The 23,057-nt window shown below is 36.5% G+C and overlaps 1 protein-coding gene across 3 annotated transcripts in view; it reads left to right on the top strand.

Moving 5' to 3' along the window:
- The window catches only part of fam184b (family with sequence similarity 184 member B), a 50,050-nt gene that overhangs the window by 23,666 nt on the left and 3,327 nt on the right, over positions 1–23,057 (top strand). For all 3 annotated transcript variants that reach the window (XM_087235778.1, NM_001201530.2, XM_087235779.1), the window contains 14 exons: positions 363–498; positions 2,729–2,880; positions 4,904–5,176; positions 6,480–6,575; positions 8,196–8,375; positions 8,678–8,784; positions 10,342–10,459; positions 10,541–10,723; positions 11,298–11,514; positions 16,932–17,062; positions 17,149–17,312; positions 20,815–20,979; positions 22,542–22,650; positions 22,727–22,831. In XM_087235778.1, the coding sequence (XP_087091904.1) occupies positions 363–498; positions 2,729–2,880; positions 4,904–5,176; positions 6,480–6,575; positions 8,196–8,375; positions 8,678–8,784; positions 10,342–10,459; positions 10,541–10,723; positions 11,298–11,514; positions 16,932–17,062; positions 17,149–17,312; positions 20,815–20,979; positions 22,542–22,650; positions 22,727–22,831 (2,136 nt within the window). The remainder of the gene's footprint in view (positions 1–362; positions 499–2,728; positions 2,881–4,903; positions 5,177–6,479; positions 6,576–8,195; positions 8,376–8,677; positions 8,785–10,341; positions 10,460–10,540; positions 10,724–11,297; positions 11,515–16,931; positions 17,063–17,148; positions 17,313–20,814; positions 20,980–22,541; positions 22,651–22,726; positions 22,832–23,057) is intronic.

Here is a 23,057-nt window from a genome sequence, read left to right as displayed (position 1 = left end):
TTACTTTTTTTTTGGCATCTTATGCTGCAGGAATGCAAAAATTACATATATTTTGAATGCTTCATGAAGGCTAAACATCTTATCTTTGAATATTTAAGACAAGTGGCAACTTACTTCTAACTTGGAGAGATTACGTATAGTTTTCCGAAAAACAAACTTTTCAGGAGTTCAAAAAGTTTGTTTAGAACATGAATGATAATATTTATTTATTAACTTTGTTCAGAAATTAGAAGAATAAATACATTTAATGTGAATCTGAGTCTTAAGAATCTTTCATTCTGAGGACCAAAATTAAGAACCACTTCTCTAACCCCATCCATAATCAACAGTTACGCTTATTCAGTGAATCATTTCTCTTATAGGATCTCGAGGAGCAGTTGGAGGATGGACGTCACCGGGTGGCTGAGGCTGAAAGTGTGGCAAAGAAAGCAGAGGAAGAGTTAGCTGTAGCCAAAGAACGATTATTGCTGCAAGAGAATGAGCTACAGAGCAAGTCAGGTACAGATCAAAGAAAGACATGCCGCACTGTGAAAAATGTGTTGCTGCCTTTAAGTTTTGTGTTGATTCAAGTGTTTTCAGTTGTCTGTCTGAACTGTTATACTTCAAGTTTGAATTGCCTTGAGAGTAGGAAATTCCTTTTCACACAAAAAGTGAATTAATTAAATGCTACAATTTCTTTGCATCATATTGTATATAATTAATTCTACTAATTTAATGTTCAATTAAGAGCCTTATTTATAATAGAAATGTCTACTATCTTTGATTTGTATATAAAGGGATAGTTTACCCAAAAAAAAAAATTCTGTCATCATTCAGTTTAACTTGAGATTCTTTTAAACACTTCCTTTCAAAGATATTTAAAAAAGCTGGAAACCTATAACCATTAACTTACATGGTATTTGTTTGTTCTACTGTTGATGTCTATGGCTACAACAGGCTGTCTGCAGGTTCCTTAAAAGTCTTCAATTCACTTAAAGGTGGAGTAGTGATCTGGCAAAATGCTAATCGGTTAGCATATTAGCTTTGGACGGTAGGGGAGGGATTGTGTTTTAAAGCCACAACTCCTGAAATCATGAACGCGCACACTGCAACACAACAGCAGACAATCCACTAGTTCATGTCATTTGCCAGTTAAGTCTATGTAGTGGTTGGCTCGGTGGCGTGCAGGAATTTCACTTATTACTAAGCCACACTTACATGCTATTTCAGAGCAAATATTCAGAGTAGCATGGTAAACAATATCGGAAGCGTGTCACAGGCTGCCATTGTTCAGAAATGAACTAATGTAAATATAAAAGCAACTTCAGCTCAGTAAAGCAGGCTAGACAGTAGTGCTATTTACTGATGTCTTGTTGTTAAACTAAATATAAATCTACATTATTGATTCTGTAAAATTACCTTATGAAACTGAAAACAGTCACATTAATCTTTCGCCGAAAGATTTCAGTTGCTGAACAACACTTCTGTGCAGATAACCCAATTATAACACAACAGACTTTACATCAGCTCAGCGTGAGGCCAAAATAGTTTTAAAATAGAACATTACCTGTCTAACAGAAATCCTTCAGCCATGGTGTCATCCTTCCTCCAGCGTGCAAAAGTAACTCCAATATTAATTCAGGAATTTAAAAAGTTTTAATTCAGCATTTGATTTTGCCGCAACTGTCTCGTGTGCAAGTGTTGTGAACCCGCGGCACTCATTCAGGCGTGCACGCGCTAATGGCGGATATGCATGAACAGAGATGCACAAAAGCCCAAATCTGCATTTGTTGACAGACAGTTTGTGCTACTTATCGGAATTATGGGAGATGTCGGCCTGACAATATTTAATTGGATGAACATTTTTTTGTTTTATGCCTTAACCAGAATATGAAAATACATATGAACACATTTAGATCATTTACTTTATTCATTTCTATTGGACTGTGAAGAGACTTTCAATCAGCACAACAAAAAATGTTTCTGAAGACAATCACCTACTGCACCTTTAAATAATGTGTTGTAGCTTAATTTATTTTAAAGACCTCTTAATTTTCCTATGTTCATGTTAAGCTATCAGGCACTAACAATCCATCTCAATAAAACTTTAAGCAAACTTTATTCATCATGTTTACTATAATGTCATCAATATGTTTAATTATCTTCCTTACAATGGAACATGGACCAAATATGGTGTGGACACTGACCTCTACAGACTTATATGCATACATTTTGTTTACTATAGTATACATGTTTTTTACAAAGAAAAGAAAGAAAGATGTTTTGTATACAACTAGAGTTTTCTTGACTAGAGTCATTGTTTAAAAATAAATATTTTAGATTTTTTTTTTTTTAATGGGACAAGTACTGTAAAAATCTTTTCCACTGCCCCAAGCGTACCAGTAGACAAAAAATCTTAAGCATTTAGTGTTGTGTAAGTCTGAAATTTCATTCTTAATGGTCTTAAAATTTGACTTAAACTAAGTACAGGTTTTCAGCTTTCTTCAAATCTTTTTTAGAGTTCAACAAAGTAAGCAAACTCATAACAATTTGAGGGTGAGTAAATTGTGAGTACAAATTCATGTTTGGGTGAAAGGCCCCTTCTGTGCAGTTATATCCTAATTGCCCAACTGTTTATCCGTACATCTCTTTTGAAATTATTGTCTTTCCCATTTGGTCATGATTACTAGCTAGTTTCCTGATTGTTTTGCTTTCTTTGATCTAATCATCATCTTTCTGATTTCTGCAGACGAGTTAATGAGTCAGAGTTCATCTCAGGTGAGATTCTCTGCTGAAGTGGAAGACCTGAGGTCTCAACTCAGTCGTCTCAACATTAGAAACAAAGAGCTGGAGCTTCAGAACAGTGGCCGATCCAATGACCATGCCCGCATGCTCAAACAGGCAAGCCAAACCCACATGCTTTAATGATGCATTCAGATCATGTAGGAAAGATTTTATTTACTGGTTGAATGCACCCCAATGCTGTAATTACTCTGCAGTCTCTGCTGCAAAGATAATCTTAAATTTAAAAAAGGAGAAATGTGCAAGCACAGTTAAAGGGGTGGCCCACTACGATATCATATTTGAAACTTTAGTTGATGTGTAATGTAGCTCAAACTTCAATGCAAAGGGAGACATTGGCTTTTACAGAGTTAGCTTAGCAAAGCCTACAGTTTGGGGACTACAAACAAATACATCTAGGCTAGTGAGATCACAAAATGCTTCAGGTTCCGCTTATTCACCACATGCATACAACCCTGTGCAGCAAAGGGGTGTGGCCAGTGGCACTGTAATGTTATAACAGAGAAAGCTAAAATGCCGTTCAAATGCTGCTATTTTCACCGAGCTTGTTCTTTTTCTGAATTAGGGTTTCCAAAGGACATGACACAAAGTGAGTCATGCTTACAATTTAATTTTGAAATCGTGGTGCTTTTCCTGGTGAAGTGGAGCTGATCAACGAATCACAGTGCATTAGGTGTTAGCTAACCAATCAGAGCATCTTTTGGGGGTGGGCCTTTCAGAGGAAGTAGGAAATATTACAGACAGCTGAGTGTTCAAAATAATCCAAAACAGATAAATAAAAAAAATGGTCACACTATACAATGTTTCATTAATTAATATTAGAGAATGTATTAACTAACAGAAACAAAGAATGTGCAATGCTCATACAGCATTTTTTAATAATAGTTCAACATTTTAAAATATGCATGGGCGTCCCTGGAAAAGAAGGCAGCGTATTATGCTCCAAAATCTCGATGTACTTTTCAGCATTAATAGTGCTATCACAGACGTGCAATTTACTTTTGCCTTTGGCACTGACACAATTCAATACCTTAACAGACCCTGGCTTTTGGGCTTAGTCACAGTCTGGATGATCCTTTTCTCCTTTGGTCTGGAGCACACAGGGTTCATTTCTCCCAAAAAATACCTGAATATTGATTCCTCTGAACACAGTACACGTTTCCACTGTGTGATGGTCCATCCCAGATGCCTCTTAGCCCAGAGAAGGCGACGGCGCTGTTAACATTGGACTTTTTTTTAACATTTGGCACAGTACAGTTTTCATTGGCATTTGTTGAAGAACCTTTGTATTGTGGTACTTGACACAGGTTTGCCAAAGTACTTCTAAGCCCATGTGGTGATATTGCTTTTAGATGAATGGCTATAATTCTTGATGCAGTGCCGCCTGAGGAATTGGAGATCATGGTTGTTGTCAGGCTTGTGCCCTTGTCCTTTAGGTACTGAAATTATCTAAATTCCTCCACATTTCTTGAATCTTTTTATTATGTTATGCACTGTTGAAGTTGAAATATCCAAATGTCTTTCTATCTTTCTTTGAGGAACATTGTTTTTAAACATTTTTAAAAATGTCTTACGTATTTGTTGGCAAACTGGTGGTCCTCAGCCGATCTTTGCTTCTAAAGGATTAGACCTTTTTTGGATGCTACTTTTGTACCAAATCATAATGTCAATTATATGTTGACATCACCTGTTTCAAATCACATCATTATTTAACCAATTTACCTGATCACTAGCCATAAATTACTCCTACTTTTACAATGAATGAAGAAATGTTTTTCAATGCTTGAAATTTCTATGAAACTGAAAAAGGCACAACATGCTGCTGTTTTTTTTAATACATCCACTATTCTCCGCAGTGACTAATAATAAAACATACTGTATAAGATTGAATAAACAACAGGAGGAAATCCTGGTGAAATTCCATTCCATATGAGTCCTGCAAGCTTAGAGATAAAAGCCAGAAACACATATACAAATGATTTTTTTAAAGCATTTGTGTGCAGAAAATATATCAAGCAGGACACTTCAGAGGCTGATTGGTGTAGTGACATCCTTTTGAAATTACAGGATCACAGTTTTACATTGCTATTTTCATTATTGCGTGTGTGTGTGTGTGTTTTAGCATGCAGACACTCTATCCTCTATGCGGCTGGAGCTGCAGCGCGCTCACACTGAGGAGATCAGACGCCTTCAACAGGAGGTGGAGAACGAAAGAAAGAATGACAGGCAGGAGTTGGAAGAAGAGAAGAAACAAGTGCAGCAGAAGATGGAAGAAGAAAAAGTGAGGCTGAAAGAACAGCTTAGAAAAGCACTAGAAGAAGTGATACGCAAACATGCCAGTGAGCTGCGACATGCTCACACGATGCTGGATGCTGAGAAGAAGAAGACGCAGCAGGTACGACAACAGGTTTCAGCTGCTGCCATGGAATCTTACATATTGACAGAAATGTTGATTCATTGGCTTTGCTACTAGAATGCTTTATTGGCTCATGTTACTGCTCATATCAATCCGGTTGTCGTAATTCAGTTTAGTAATACAAATATTTCATTTTATCCATGCAAAAGCGACATGTGTACACATCTGTACGAATCTCTGCTTGTGTTACTATACTGCTACAGGGAACATGAACAACTCCTTTGTGACATGCATTATTATACACAATCCAAATGTTGGAACTCAAGGCATTTTGATTCATTTTTAACACTAAGCTCCAAATATGGATCATTCTGAATTCAGAACCATATGGCGCAAATGTCTGCATTAGAAAATGTGGCCCACACTTTGAAACATGCAGAGACTGGCTCTTATTTCACAATACATCAGCTGCATTAAGTTGTGCAGAAGCTAAAAACATTAATTAAATGTTTAGGTGACCCAGAAATGAAATGTGACATTTCTCACTTATGACTTTTATTTTATTTTATTTTATTTTATTGTTTCCTTAAAACACAAAACCTGTGGTTAGGATAGCATTGGTTAGGAGTAAACAAACTAGCACAAAATGGAAAGAACAAAACAAAACTTAAGACATAAAACTCAACATTGTTGTATACAATGAGCACTATCCCGCCCTGAAAATTTCTTTAAGATGGCCATACACATATTTAAAATGACTCGACATATATATTTTTGGAGTAATAGTTCTAAATAAAATGCCTTGTCATGTTATGGCTTTTAGATATAAAAAGTGTACCTGTACAAGCTGAAATATTAATAAAAATAATAATTATATATGCTTCAAAACATCATGATTTCATGGTACAAATGAACTGAAAAAGGTAGACACTTTAAACAAGATTTAATTTATTAAGATTAATCGGTGCAAATGTAGTGGTTAGTGCGTCGATACATGCAGTCTGGTGGCGACCAGAGTTTGATTCAGCCTCGCGGTCCTATGCCGATCCTTCCGATATATATCTATAGCTCATTGTTAATTTATAATTGATATATGATAATACCAGAAGAATCTTACTGTAAAGTGTTACAGAATTGTATACATAAATGCAACATCAGTTTTGGATGAAAGCAATTAATGATAAGAATGTAAAGATAGGCTATATGCCCCTTAAAACAGGATAGAATAAAATAAAATAATAACATGCTAAATCATTATTTAAAATATTTGATGTTATCATCTACTAATTTTGTTATTATGGAGATAAAAAGCACTTGTATTTCGATGTTGGTTTGAATACAGGCTGAGGAGCAGATGAAAAGCACTGAAGAAGACAGAAAGCTTTTAGAGACAGAGAGGGAAGAGCTGTGCAACCAGCTACAACTGTCCAAAACAGAGGTAAGTTATCACAATGTATGCCACACACAAACAGACATCTTCCTTTGCTTTTTCTCTCAAAAACCACAACAGTCTTGGAGATATTGCAAAACATTGTTGACCTACTACTGAATCGGGTCACCATTAAGAAGATCTATATACATATCAAGCTCAGGCTAAGAGAACAGACTCAGTCCTTCTGCTTAAATACACAGAGACAGACTGAGAGGCCCAGAGCTCTCCACATGACCATGATAAATGAGAAAACAAAAGGAACATTTGTAGTGCCCAAGGCACAGGGCTTCATGTAATGCATCATCTAATCTGCCAGCAGGCTTGGAACTAGGTTATGATTACAGAGCACTACTTAATAAGTGATAGATAAGAAAAAGAGTGTTTTTTTCAGTGCTCAGTTGCAGCAGTGAAGAAAATCATTACAGTTCCTTCTCTATATAAGAAAACTGTGTGCTACAGCCTAATTTGCTTACTTTTGTTATGCCCAAGTCTTGAAAATAGAAAAGTAGAAGTGCTGGTGTACCTGATTTATTCTTATTATTTGTGAGTATAAAACAATTGCATATTTTGCAATAATCACGGTGCGAAAGATATCTGTAAAGTTTTATTGGCTTTTATGTCAGGTGTAAAAATTGAGGTCACACTTTATTTTGGTGGTCCATTTGTTGAATTTAAGTTACATTGCAACTAATTCTCATTAGATTATAAGTAGACTATTAGGTTGGGGTTGGGTTGGGGTTGGGGTTTGGGTAAGTGTAAGTTGACATGTACTTGCAAAGTTTCTTAAAGTCAAATTAAGCAGACAGTCTACTAATACTCAAATGGACCATCAAAATAAAGTGTTACCAAATAGACGGATATTTTTTAAGATAAGAAGTGCTTGTGGTGACCCAGTGACCTTTCTTATTTTCACAATTCTAGCTTTTGTGGTATTTGTGATCTCTAAGAGAGCACGAATGTAACAAAAATTAAAATGGTAAATAATTGAAAAGTGAATGGGTGCCACTATGGCTTAGCAGGTAGCACTGTGGCCTCACAGCAAGATTTCTGTTTCGAGTGATGGCTGGGGGTGAAGGCAGAGTTTGTGTGCAGAGTTTGTATGTTCTCTTTTCATGTGGGTTTCCGCCAGGTGCTGCAGTTTCCCTCCACAGTCCAAAGACATGCGATATAGATGAATTGGCTAAACTTAATTGGCCTTAGTGTGTAATGAGAGAGTGTGTGGGTGTTTCCCAGTGCTGGGTTATGGCAGGAAAGATAAATTCTGCTGTGACAATCCCTGATTAAGCAGGAAATTGACTAAGGAAAGTGAGTAAAAAGGGCAACTGTAATTCCTTCATAATATAAAAAGTTGAGGCCAGCAAAGAAGGCTTTCGATGAAGTGTTTTCTTCTCATACAGAATGCATTTATTCACCGAAATGTACTTTAATTTTGAAATATTGTTACAATCTATTCTTTTAATATATTTGAAGTGTATTTTTAACAGCTTATACTTCAGGCTTCAGTTTCTGTCTCACCATTCTTCAGAAATCATTTAGAATTCATGTCAATCATCAGAATAGAAATGTCCTCCATGCAATATATTCTTTACACTAAATTTGTTTCAGTGTAGTTTTTTTGGCTTGCAGATGACAAAATTGGAAGAGATGATTCAGACTCTGGAGAGAGAGAGAGAAGAGGAGAAGGAAAGGGCAAAAAAGAGAGAGAAGGAGTGCGCAGAGGTGGAGCAGCAGTCAGCATGTGGTCTGGAGTGTGTGCGGATGAGAGAGGAACTGGAAAACACACACAGCAGTATGCAGCAAATACAGGTCCCCACTCTTGTTTGCTCAACACACACTTACCTCTGATATGTGGATGGAGTTTTAGAGATGTCTCTTTCCATTACTGCACAGCTGTATCATGCATACTCACAAGCACACGCAGATATGCAGTTCCCTTATGGCAGCACAAGGTTCTGCTGATCTCAGCAGATCTGTTCCACTCAGAGGAAAGACTCCAGCATTCATTCGGCAACCGATTCACTTCTTTTTTCCCCTTAATCTCAGAAACTCTCCATTCATCCATTGATCCATCTGTTCTTGTTCCCCTTTTCTTTTTACGTCTCTCACAGGAAGAGTTTACTGCACAGAAGGAAGTGTTACAGGCAGAGATTTCAGCTCTACAGCAAGAGAGAGACATTCTGCAACAATCCAATCATGGTTTAGAGGAGAGGATCAGGTGTGTTGTATGACACTGGTTATGTTTCCATTCACCTATTTTTATGCCCATTTGGGAATGTCACATAAATACGGAGACCCGGAAGAGACGTGATGGTGGGAAAAATGGTATAAGAAAAAGAAAAAAAAAAAGGTGATAGAAAAGGTATTTGCGTTCCCTCGCAAAGATGTTTTGCTTTCCCTCGCAAAACTGTTTTTCCACAAACACTTCCTTTTCACTTCATGCACCTCAACCCTTCCGTTTTTGCCAGGATTCTCCCGTATTTTACCATTCTATCCCGCTATCATCCTACCCTAGTATTTTCCCATATTTCTCATATATTTTTAACAACCTCTGTAAAAGCGAATGCATGTATAAGCGCCGACTGACGGATGCGCTTGGTATGATAAACTGATGCCAGATCAGCTTCTGTACACCCCATTTAAAGAGGAGCTAAAATGCAGGACACTTTGGGATTTGGGTGTGTGTTTAAACAGACAAATACGCTTAATAACATGTAAACATATCTGTCCTGAGTGTTTTATTTTTTAAACACAAGTAATTTTCTCTTAAATGAGCACAAACAGTTACTAAAGTAATCAAATGCTATAATTATAGATCTCTGCATTCTTACAGTGACACCTCGGTTTTTAAACAAAACAAAACGAGATAATTATTTGCTGCTCTTCACTTGTTAAAAACATGTCACTTTAAATAGTGTGTACAGAAGCTGATCTGGGATCAGTTTGTCATATGGAGCATGTCTGTCAGTCGGCAGTTGTACATGAATTCGCTGATTCAGAGGTTTTTTAGGAAGGGCGACGATCGACGCACAGCTTTAATAAAAAAAAGTGAATACAGACAATATGGGAAAATACTTAATGATGGGTAGCGGGATAGAATAGTAAAATACGGGAGAATCCTGGCAAAAACGGGAGGGTTGACATGTATGTAGTGAACAGCAAGTGTTTGTGGAAAAACATCTTTGCGAGATAACCCTAAAGGCTAATTTGTACTAATCTTAAGTTTATTTTATTAAGTTATTAAATTTTCACGGAGACAGCAAGATACTTTCTAAAAACTATTTTACATATATAAAAATAATCTACATGTATTGCCACATATTTTTTAATAATCTGTAATATATTTGAACGTGCATTTTTTTCTTATTCAACACATGTATGTAGACATTACATAAAGCATGAAACAAGATCATGAATATTTACCTGAAAGTTTTGGAAAAGTCATTGAAACGTCCTGGAATTTTAGTAGTAATAATGTGTATCACTCTTGAATTATGGATGTGGATATGTATGAGGTTGTTGAATGCTTGATTCTGATAGGTGCAAATAGCCTTGACTACATTACAGTTCCATACTTTCATACATTTTACTTTGCCAAATGAATTAAGTTATTTTAAAGGTCCTTACGCAGAAATATACAATGACACAGAAAAATATTTTATCATTAAAATAGACTAGCAGCTTAAATTGTACACAACATTTCACACCAGTGATGTAACAATTGTGTGTGTGTGTGTGTGTGTGTGTGTGTGTGTGTGTGTGTGTGTGTGTTTAGGCTACAGTTTGAGAAGCAGTTTTCTGATCAGATCGTAGAACTGAAGAGAGAAAAAGAGGAAGAGATCAGAAAGATGAACCAACAGTGGCAACACAGAGTAGAAGAACTGCAAACACAGGTAACGCGCATTGTTCTTTTCCCTCAGACTCATCATACACAAGTTTCAGTCTATCAACATTATTTCTCTGTGTGCGTGCAGTTGGAAGAGAGGAGAGTTCTCTCAGAGAAGATGGAGGGAGAGAGAGAGAGACGTTATGGCAATGGAGAGATGGAACGGATGAAGCAGGAGATCCAAAAGACACGAGAAATGAACAGTTCACTCAGAGCGCAGCTTCACTCCACCATTCAGGAGAAGGAGAGAATGATGAGGCAGCAGCTACAGGTGTGTATACAACATTTTGCCATTCTTTACACACCCTCATCTAATTTCAAACCTGTAATTCTTTCTTTATAGATTTGAACACAAAAGAAAATTGTTCTGCAACAAAAATACACTGAAATACCTGATTAATTTTCATTGTGATTATAAGGTTCAAAATTACACTAAAAAAACTAAATCATTCTGAAATTAGAAAGAAGGCTTATAAAGCACTAAATAAAATGAAACATGAGCATGTATTTCAGTTCCCATCACTTCACAACAAACCCTTTGAATTAAATATTGTCACAGAATAACAGAAAGAAAAAAGTATGAACGTATAAAACAAAGATACATTTTTTCTGACATTTTTTATAAACAAAATCATTTGTAAATGTCAGACCTAAACAAATGTATTTTAAAAGCTAGTGGGAAATGTGCTTTACAAATACCCATCCAAATGTGTGTGTTCTTTACAGGTGTTTGAACCCCATTGGTTTTTATTGTTTGGATAAAAGAAGTTGAACTGATGACAGAAGACATTTCTGTGGAAAGACCTCTTTATATCAGCAATTTGTGTTGTCTCTCTGTATTGCAGGTAGTAAAAGAGGAAGATGAGGACGAGGAGGATGGAAAGAGTACAAGAGAGAGGGAAGAGGAGAGGGACAAGCGGGGGTGGCGTGAGCGAGAGGAGGAGCTGTTGCGTGTGGAGAGGTTAAATCACCAGCGAGCTCTTCAGGTCCTGGAAACACAAGCCAATGAAGAACTTCAGGCAGAAAGACAACGCTTGCTCACACAGCACAAACTCCAGCTGGGTAATCGTCACGGCTCATACAGAATGCTTTTTTTAATCTCAGCAAGATATCTAGTCCTCTAAAAAAAAAAACTAAAAACTAGTCGCTTTATATCAAGGAAAGAAAATATGCTGATTGGCCTATGGAAGTAGTTTTCCATATGAGGGCCGAAACACACTAGGGGGCTTCGTCACACTATTCAACGGGCTGCAAGTTAGCTAAAATAAGTTTTAAACAGGAAAAAGTCAAGATAAATTGGGTTCTATAATCTATAATGGGTTCATACGGTCATGGAAAATTCATGGAATTTTTACATGACATTTTCCAAGCCTGAAAACGTTTGGGTAAATCAGAAAAGTTATGGAGAACCAATATCTATATACTTAAATATGGGTTAGTTGTCTTTATTTCTTTTCTGTCCTTGGCCAATCACATACTCTGACATTATTAGTGTGGTGTAAGCATTATCTAAGTCAATTTTACATAGATATACATATAATTTAAACTAAATGGACTGTTGCATGTTTTACGTTATGCTGTAATAAATTTGAACATGCATTGTTTTTAACCACACATATGTAGACATTGCATGAAACATTAGGTCATGAAAATGTACTTAAAATTAAAATCATGGAAAAGTCATGGAATTGTAGTAGTTAAAATGTGTATGTGTATGAAATGCAATTTTCAAAATGTGGTAGTATATAGTATATTTTGTATATCAGTATTTTTTATATCAGTATTTCCCAACCCTGTTCTTGCAGCACTAGACATTTAAAAAAAAAATTCCTAATTAAATACATCTGAATCAACCCATCAAAACATTAGAAGAGCTTCCAGAAACTAAATGAATGGGTCAGATACGGGAAACATGAAAAATATGTAATGTTGGTGTAACAGTAACAGCCCGGCCTGTCTGGCTCAAATAACCATCCCATGTTCAAAGTCACTTAAATCCTATTGCTTCCCCATTCTGATGCTCGGTTTGAACTGCAGCAGATCATCTTGACCATGGCTGTGACCAAAACCGCATATTTCCAAACTGTATAGTACGCTAAAATCAGTATACGAGCTGAGTAGTATGTGCAGGGTGCAGGACCCTAATATTTTAGAGATTCTGAAGTGCGCATCCCATGCATGCTGCGCTATCCCATGATGCTCCGTGAGAGAATTCATGAATGAGAGTGATTAGCGACGCAACTGACGCGTGTAGCTCACGTGACCATGACAAAATGGTGGATGTAGTACGACAGAACTCCATTCATACTGCTCACATTCATACTGTATAGAACGTCTAACAGCCGAGTAGGACATTTAAATTCAAATGCAGTACCTACTAAGCAGTAGGCGGTTTCGAACGCAGCACATGTCTACATGCCTAAAGAAGAGTTACTGCCATGTGATTGGCTAATTAGAAATTTATGTTAATGAGCAGTTGGATAGGTGTACCTAAAAAAGTGGCGTGGGAGTGTATATTTTCATGTAATGCCTATATAACCCAGGAAACAATAATATATTGGGTGTCTTCAAATAGTGTATTTGACAATGGTGTGCCTATGCATCCTAGGCCAAGACCACAAGCACATAAACAGAAAACACAGTCTTTCTCACTACAGAGAATGCAGCTCATTAGTAACACATCAACAAGTAGCATGACACACCAATGTGTTCTTGGAGGGCCTCAGCCCCGCACAGTTTAGCTTTTACCCTAATTAAACACAGGCTTTTTTAAAACCTACAGTTCACACTGTTTTCTTTCAAAATCGTTGAATCTTCATTGCTTTCACATTGCTTGACTATCTGTGGTAGCATTCAGTTGCTGCTGTGTTCACCCTGCATGATGGATCAGCAACTGGATGATGCACACTGCATGACTACACTATATAAACATTTATTGCTGACAACCCGCAAACACACGCAAGAAGTGATAAGGAAACAATCCAAGACCACAGGCTAGACTGGAAATGATTGGCCTACCCTACATTAAGCATTTATAGTAATCTATTATTCAAATGGTCTGTGTGCTGATATACAGGTTAATGGCAAAAAAAGATATGGGGGGAGGAAATTGGGAAATACAGGGAACAAGGACTGTGCATTGTGCAAAGAAAAAAAGATCAATGAATAGCTTTGCAACATGCTGCTGATGTGGCTTACCAAGCAATTGTATCTTCTTTATTTTCTGTTTATTATTATTTTTAAAAATTATTTTAAGATTGTGGTCTATAACTGCTCCCAAAACTTTTGCGGTTCTGTCCTCTCCTATCTTTGGCTGTAGGTGATCACAGCATGACTTGAATGAATTGCAGACAGGTTCAGATATTTAGCTTGGCAAATATTTTATGGGCATCTGCAACTCTCTCTGATCACACTGCATGATTGTCACTCTAAATATTTGCCTCCTATTTAGGGGATTGTCAACCAGCAAAAATTAGGGTTAAATGGTGCAGTGTCTTAAAGCAAGCGTGTTGAAGCATGGTATGAATTAAACTATGCAGGGCTATGACACCTCTAATTTAAGTTTTGTCAGTATAGTTTGTCAAGAATACATACGTTAAAATAAATTAAAAAATTAATCAATATACCATAATGTGTTTTTAAAGCTGTAAGCTGTTGTTAGGGGTATGAATAAGAATTCATGTTAGTTAAAAGACTAAAATGTAGCCTATTCAATCACAATAGCATTCGGAGAAGAATAGCAGTGTATGAAAATATGTATTAATGATATGCTAATTAGCACATTTACAGTTGTTCATTCATTTTCTTGTCGGCTTAGTCCCTTTATTAATCCGGGGTTTCCACAGCGGAATGAACCGCCAACTTATCCAGCAAGTTTTTGCGGATGCCCTTCCAGGGAAACATCTCTGGGAAACATCCACACACACATTCACAGGTTCAAACCAGCCGAGGTTCGAACCAGCAACCCTCTTGCTGGGAGGTGACAGCACTGCCTACTGCCCCACTGCCTCGCCACATTTACAGATGTATTCCAAAAAAAATTTAAGTAGCAAATCTGTTTTGGTCACTTAGCTCAAAAACATAGCATTCATCAATAAATTCAGCAACAAAAAAACTAAACATCTATATACATTTAAAGCCTTGCTATACATTTTTATTTTATTTATTTTTTAGCTTTTTTCCAACAGGGAAAACCAGCAACAATCAAGAATGCCTGATTATATGGTGTCATGGTTGTGCAATAACAAATGCCATTATAATGGAAGTCAATATGGCAAATACAGCCACGAACATAACAAAAGGGCAGTACGCTTGCCCAGAGCATGTTGTTGAATTTTTGAAAGATTTCAAAGCATTTTCCCAATTTATGTCAAAAAAAGATTTGTCTCCAAAAATCACTCAATTTTCTAAAATACAGAGAAAGTTGTGGCCAAATTAAGATTCAAAATCACCTTAAAGTGGATAAAAACATCCCTAACAGCACACAAGGGTTAAAGTACAGATAATTGACTCTTTGCTAAGCCCCGCCCTCCTTAGTTACTGTTGTTATGCCTGTAACGTCTATTACAATATGTATGCGTCGGTATTAGACATTGACAGGGACATGATTAGTCATTTTTTGGCAAACAGGTGAGATGTCTTAGAAAGCCAGACAAAAAAGGACTGTAGTATGCATTACAGTGGTTTATTCATGACATAATAGGCAACCCATTAGAAAATAACTTAATTAGAATTGAAGCTAGGTAAGCCTAGCCGCCTCATACGCTGACCATTCAACAGCTTAGTTCATGCACAGCAGGAGAGGTGAAATAAAAAAAAAATAACTAAATCTAATAACTAAACTGTGATTTCTCTTTTTTTAGCCAAAAAACCTGATAGATTAATTGTTGTGCACTGAAATATAATGTTACTAACCGACAAGGAAACACACATGGACAGTGCTTCTACATGATTCATTCATAAAAAGAAGAGCCAGAAAGTGGAAATTGATGGATTTGTGCTGAATATTAGCATAATTGCTCTAAAACAATGTAAAGTACCTATAACTGTCAGTATGTGTGTGTGCTTTTTATACTGTTTCTATTCTAATTTGCAGTTAAGTAAAACAAAATAAGTAAATTGAAATGGAAATTAAAGTAGAAATAGCAGAAGTGAACCGATAGATTTTCCCTACCAGCAAATATAAAAGCAGACACTAACCCGCTATATTGTCATCACCAATGACTAAATCTTTAAAAGACAAAACTGTATTTTGAATTGTAGCTCTGACATGGGCATGAGGGATTTAAATGACTGAAAAATAGCTGCGGGTGAAGTATATTGATCAGTTTGTGCTCAGTTTGTGATCACATCTCAGTTTTGTTCTGTTGATATGTAATTTTAAATATTCGTAGCTTGAAACAGAGGGAAATATGACTGCTGTTAGTATGACTACTATGACAAGGGCTTAAACGGAGAAGTGCTCTTATTATCGAGCGAAAAAAAACACAGCTGGGAAACATAATCTGCTTTGTATTTTTGTAGGAAACAGTTACAATTTTTTCAGGGTAAGAGGTGTGTTCACTGAATGTGTCAGGAATGTCGAAAACAAAACCAGCTTAACCCCACTCTTAAAGCGCCCCTCACACAGCTTGATCCATGCTGGCATTTCTCCCCTTGGGTTTTAGGTTTTGGAAAGGAAAAAAAAAATTCCACCACCCCGTCTAAACTTTCAGGTACCGGGTATCAGGTTTGCACAATCCACATGCACAACGCGTTGGCTTGTTTCCCTCGCTCAAAAGCTTGACAGGCCTCCTTTGCGTTGCTACGGTTGCTAAGCCACAATTGGTGTTTGGTGGTGTGGCTTAGCGAAGGTCAATAATGCATAGGTTTCAGTTTTTGCTATTCGCGTTGTACAGTAATTGCAGGTTGTAACCAGCATCTAAACAGTGAATTGAGTTAGAGTGTACTTTTCATACAGTGATTAGAGCAGAGATTTTAGCTGTTTCAGTGGAATAAAAGCAATATGAAGAAAATGAACTGAACCACTGAACTGCTGCTGATTGAGGTGCTTTGCTAATGCCCTGTTCCACTGATCCATAATTGGTGTTCGGGGCACATTCGCACAGATGTAATAATTACATAAAAAATGCATTTGTTAGACCTTCACCATACAAAATATAATAGAAATATGTTATATATCATTTATAGGAACTTTTAGGTATTTGCTGGGAGCCCCCAGATTTCCTGTGGCCCCAAGAGGCCATTTACCTCACTGAATGGTCTTTGTAATTTGCAGATTTTATCTTTGTGTGTGTTCTATCAGCAATATTATCCATAATAGGAAGTTAAAGATGTTTAAAAAAACAACTTAGCAGAACATGCATTGTATTTTGCACAATAGCACCATCTAGTGCCAACTAGTCGTGAAGTAAAGCAGGAGTGAAGCCAGAGAGTAAGCATGTCTGATCCAATGTGACGTCCTGTATGTGTGTGTGTAGACAAGCAGAAGGCAGAGCTGACCCAGCAGCACACTGAGTGGGTGAGACAGGTCACCCAGAGACACATGCAGCAGATCGAGGACCTTCAGAACGAGATACACACACACACACAAATGATGGCCCTGCAGCAGGTACACACATACCCAAATAGACACACACTTCTACATCAACTCAAGGGGTGTCTCATCCCATGACTCTCTTCCTGTCTTTTTTCCAGGATCTGAAGCAGCAAAACCGCTTACAGTCATTAGAGAGACAGCTAGATGAGAAGAGCAGCGAGGTTCAGGAGCTGAAAAGAGAGAACGAAGATCTAAAAGAACGGATAAATGCATTGAGCTCACGAAGAGAGGAACAGGATGACTATAAACAAAAACACAAGAGGTCAGTGCCAATATGAAAATGAGCCCAATCACACACAATAAATCAGTAAAAAGATTTATTAAAAATAAACACACACACAGAGACAGAAGGCATTTAATTTTTTTTTGAAAGACATGGTGTAGTGTGAGGCTGCCTTAAGGCTTTAATCCCCATCCTGTTCATCTTATTTAATGTTTATTTATGGAACTATGTTAATCAATGTTTAAAGGGCACCTATGGTGAAAAATCTACCTTTCAAGCTATTTGGACAGACATATGTGTATATATATAGTGTATAGACCATCATATCGGGGTGATATAAACACACCCAGTCCTTTTTTTTTTTCAATTTAACAACATAAAAACGGTGGACCAATTGGATCGGTTTTCAGACCGACCGCAACTTTATGTAGGAGTGCTGTCCCCCCGCCCACCGAATTGATTGACAGCTGCGTGCATTAACATGTTCCAGTAGTCAAGTGTATATGTCAATAAGACCAGGCAGACATACGCAAAGCAACCGGGAATAAAAGGTCTGTTCTGTTCACTAGGATCAGCAATCATCATCAAATGTGATTAAGAGTAAGTTTCACATGTTTAAAGTGTTTTAAAACAGTGCACGTGTGTAATGAAGTACAACGATTTACTTCAGCTTTACTTTATCATCAGAGCCGCGTGTCAGAACAATTATAAAAGAAGATGCTTCAATCCCGGTTTGTGGACATTAAATCAGGTTTATTGTGTACAATAACATAACAGATATCCACACAGCAGTGGAGGTTAGCCTGTATCCTGTCACATTTGAATGCAAAAACAGTGCAAAGCTAAGCGCGCTCTGTCTGTCAGCCTGTCTGTATGTGCGTGTGTATCTGTGTGTGTGTGTGCTCGCACGCACGTGAACTTTGTAACGATATTGAATGTGACTCATCAATGCAACTTCACAACAAATACTAATTAGTAAAGCTCTTACTGTAGTATTTCTCACAAACGCTACGTGAGACCTTCTTCCTTTTAGTATGTCTGTTGTCTGATGCAGCCGAGGGAGGAGATTAAAGCACGCGGGAAGACACGTAGAAACAGTAGGCGGGGAAGACTCGTCCTAAAGGCGCAGTACGACAAAACCACCCCCTGGTAGAAATAAATATAAAACAGGATCTTGTAAAAGGTATAATGAAAAATCTGATGGGTGTTTTGAGCTGAAACTTTATATACACATTCTAGAGACGCAAAAGACTTATATTAAATTTGAAAAAGGGGTAACTTAGGTGCCCTTTAAATGATGTGAATAAATGGCTAACAAATTCTGTCATAATGTAAATCAATTGTCTCTTCAGAGGACCTAAAGGGATAGTTCAGGGATAGATGCACATGAAGATACATACATACAGTGCATTCGGTATTTATAGCGCTTCACTTTTACTCATTTGTTTATGTTACAGCCTTAATCCAAAATGAATTAAATTCATTTATTTCCTCAAAATTCTACACACAATACTTCATAATGACAATGGGAAAAAAAAAGATTATTGAAATTGCTGCAAATTTATTAAAAATAAAAAACCTGAAAAATCACATGTACAGGAGTATTCACAGCCTTTGCTCAATACTTTGTTGATGCACTTTTGGCAGCAATTACAGCCTCAAGTCTTTTTGAATATGATGCCACAAGCTTGGCACACCTGTCTTCGGGAATTTTTGCCCATTCCTCATTGCAGTGCCTCTCAAGCTCTACCAGGTTGAGTGGGAAGCGGTACAGAGTACAGCCATTTTCAGATCTCTCCAGACATGTTCTAAAGGATTTATGTCTGGAGCTGTTGTGAAGCCACTGGTGATGAGCGGTGCTTGGTTTTCTCCAAACGTAACGCCTGGCATTCACTCCAAAGAGTTCAATTTTAGTCTCATCAAACCAGAGAATTTAGCTTCTTATTTTCTGCGAGTCCTTCAGATGCCTTTTGGCAAATTCCAGGCGGGGAGTGGCTTCAGTCTGGCCACTCTATCATGCAGGCCTGATTAGTGGATTGCTGCACTGATGGTTTTCCTTCTATAAGGTTGTCCTCTCTCCAAAAAGGAACACTGAAGCTCCCTGACTAAGGCCCTTCTCCCCCGATTACTCAGCTTAGATGGCTGGTCAGCTCTAGGAATAGTCCTGGTGGTTTTAAACATCTTCCAGTTACAGGTGATGGAGGCCACTGTGCTCATTGAAACTTTCAGAGCAGCAGAAATTTTTCTGCAACCTTCCCCAGCCTTGTGCCATTAGACAATCCTGCCTTGGAGGTCCACAGACAATTCCTTTGTCTTCATGCTTGGTTTTTGCTTTGACATGCACTATCAACCCTGGGACCTTATATAGACAGATGTATGCCTTTTCAAATCAGGTATAATCAACTAAATTTACCATAGGTGAACTCAAATTAAGCTGCTGAATCATCTCAAGAATGATCAGTGGAAACAGAATGTACCTGAGCTCAATTTAGAGCTTCAAGGCTAAAGGCTGTCAATACTTAAGTACATGTGATTTTTCAGCTTTTTTATTTTGAATAAATTTGCAACAATTTAATTTTTTTTTAAACAAGTCATTATGGGGTATTGTGTGTAGAATTTTGAGGACATAAAAGAATTGAATCCACTCCATTTGTACAATATTTTTTTCTGTCATTTCATTTTACTAAACATATTTTAATTTCTGCATATATTAAATTAATGTATTGTATGAATATTTTACATTTTGCACAATCCAATTTATTAATTTATTTAAAAAAATTCTATACTGTTATTTACAATAATATATTTTTAATAATATATTTGTGCTATATGTTTGAGTCCAAAAATTAGTACCCCCAAATGAATATCTTGGGGGGAAAATGTTAAATAAATTTGTAACAGGAAATATCAAGAGAAACCTAAAAAGAAAAACAAATTTAGTTGAAGTTTTGTAGTTTGTAATTGTTTTTTAATACATCTGTTACATTTAAATGTGTTATATTTCTATTCCTGAAGATGTTATGTGACCAAACTCTTATTTTAATGGATATAACGCTTTAATAGAAGCTTAAATGCACAAACATGTGTTGTCTATATTCACTCAGAAACAGTTTTTAAAAAAACATTTTCAAAAGGGGTGTACTCACTTATGCATTATATACGCACTATATGACTTGAGGTTAGTTTTTGGGTGTGCAAACTCTTTTAACCTACTAGTGTCAAACCAGGACACACTGACATGAACGTCCTCATCAAGTAGTGTTTCTAAACAATAGTAAATTAATCTGGAAGATTGGCACAGTTGAAGCACAGTGTGCAGAGATAAGATATAAACTCTGTTAATTGAATTCCTTTTCCCCCCAATTACTATCTAAATCTGAAGATCCATGAAGATTTTGGTTCAAAAGTATTTTAAAGGACAAAAGCATCTTAACAGAAACTGACCAACATTCTGCATTTTAATATTAAATGTCTTGGAAATAAATCTGATTTAACCTTGGGAGAAAATTTAAATATACATGTATTTGTGTCTGATGTGCAGTTTCCCAGAGGAAAAACATGAGGATGGTGAAGCGGATGGGTCAGATCACAGGAATAACATGGAGACTGTGAAGAAAGAGCACAGAATGGAGATCCAGACCATAATATCAGACTTCAGCACCGCCCAAACACGACTACAGGCCCGCATAGTTGCCTTGGAAACAGAGTACCTGCTCCTCCCACATCAATAATGCAAAATACAAACCACACATACATTCAGAAATGTAGGCAAGCTAGGCAATCTATAAAGATGCCTCATTATTAGGATTTCCTACTGACTTTCACAGAATTAGAGAATGTTTAAAAATTCCCACATCTACATACCTTGCATGCTAATTTTACAATAGAGTACTAAAATCATTGATATGTACAGTTGACATCAAAATTTGAAAACAGCTTCTAATTTCCTCTAATTGAATGTTCCTTTGTACTAACTACATCATCCTTATATGAAAAAAAACAGCAGGCATTTTATTCCATGAATTAGACAGCATAAACATCTTGAATTGGATATTTGAAAAAGTATACTGATTAAAATTAGAAACCGCTTTCTGATACATTGCAGTTCTTGGTGTTATTCTGGCACTTGATAGTAATTTCCCTAATTTTCAGAGAATCTGAAACTATTTAACTGGCAGCCTAACGTTACAATTTTTTTTTTACTGAATTTGGAGAATGGTGAGTCATTCTAAAGTGACTGAAACCATCTGATAGCAGGTTGCCAATGTTATTATTTTATTTCTCAAAAAGGCTAGCAGGGTTTCTGCAGGTTTCATCAAATCAAATTTAAGACTTTTTAAGACCATTATGAATGACATTTCAGACTTATACACGGCTAAACACTAATGATTATTTCTAATGGAAATAATAATTATTAATTATAATTAGTAATTATTTCTTAGCGACATTCTTTAATGTGTCAAAACAAACTAGTTGTATATACTATTTTCTCTTTTTTAAAAATGATACGTTTAACATTGTTTAAAGTATAATTGTTGTGGAGGCAATTACGTTAATAATCAAAAATATATGTATTTAGCTTTTGGTTCAAATTGATTGAGTATAATTTCTATTCAATTTAATGCATTTCTGTTATAAAACCTTAAGTTTCGTGTCTTTTTTTAAATATGATTTTTACTCACCCTTCTGTAAAAAGTTTTTGTATGAATGGTAGATAATGTAAAGGGACATGCTGCTTTGTCATTATCATAAGGAACTGTATAAATATTTTAAGTTTTCTTGATTTTATTTAGATGAATTGTTGGTGAATGTATGGATGTCGGCCCGATTGGGTAGCTTTACTTGGACAATTAAGGAAAATTAAGACTGGTTTAAAATTATTTAAGACATACAACACTATATTTCAGTGAATATAAGACTTTTTAGGGCCTAAAATTTAGTTTTAAAATTTAACACATTTTAAGAATTTTTTAAGACCCCGAGGATAACCTGGACTAGTCGACCACTAAAGTCAAATCCACCATTGAAAACAATAGCGAGAAAATTCCCAATGGCCAGTCAGTTTAACACTGCAATTGGACCATGACATCATAGAATGGGTACAGAGGTTCTTTAAGGCTGAAAACCTTAAAATAAAGTTTTCTGTGTATTCATCACGCAATCAGCCAGCAAAATCTCCACTGCATATTTTGTTTAAATAGGACATTTGTAGTATAGTATTATTCAATTATTATGTGTTAACTCGTTTTTTTTTTTTTTTACTTTTAGGTTGAGAGAAAGGGAAGAAAGGGGGAAAAGGAGAGTAGAAGACCTGCATACTATTGCTAAACTACAGGACAAGCTAAGCGAGAGAGACCAACTCATCAAAAATCTCGTGGTTAGACACACAAACACTCAAACCACAGGATGCTGACTCCTTTCTATATCATTAGCACAGTATTTCTCTATTTCAGGAAGACCTCCACCAGCTTTCCCAGCATCCACCTCTGTGCAGTGATGAAATACTGAAGCCTCATGAATCTAGGACACAAGCAGGAACCCTGACACCTAACATGAAGGTATGAACAGGGTTCCTACTTGAAGCCAAATATCAAATTCCCTGATGTTTACTGACTAAAGAGCTGCATTTCCATGGCATTTAATGGATACTTGACTGTTGTTTCTTATTGTTATATTTCATTATCAATATATATGTTAAATAATAACAATGTTAAAATTGAATCTTATTTTGTGATACTTTAATAGCCACAATGAGAACAACAATGGATAATTTACATCAGATAC

Source organism: Danio rerio, chromosome 1 (assembly GCF_052040795.2).
Source record: "Danio rerio strain M-AB ecotype USA chromosome 1, GRCz13ab, whole genome shotgun sequence".
NCBI lineage: Eukaryota > Metazoa > Chordata > Actinopteri > Cypriniformes > Danionidae > Danio > Danio rerio.
The sequence above is the reverse complement of the archived record's forward strand: the minus strand, read 5'-3'. Positions and strand labels throughout refer to the sequence as shown.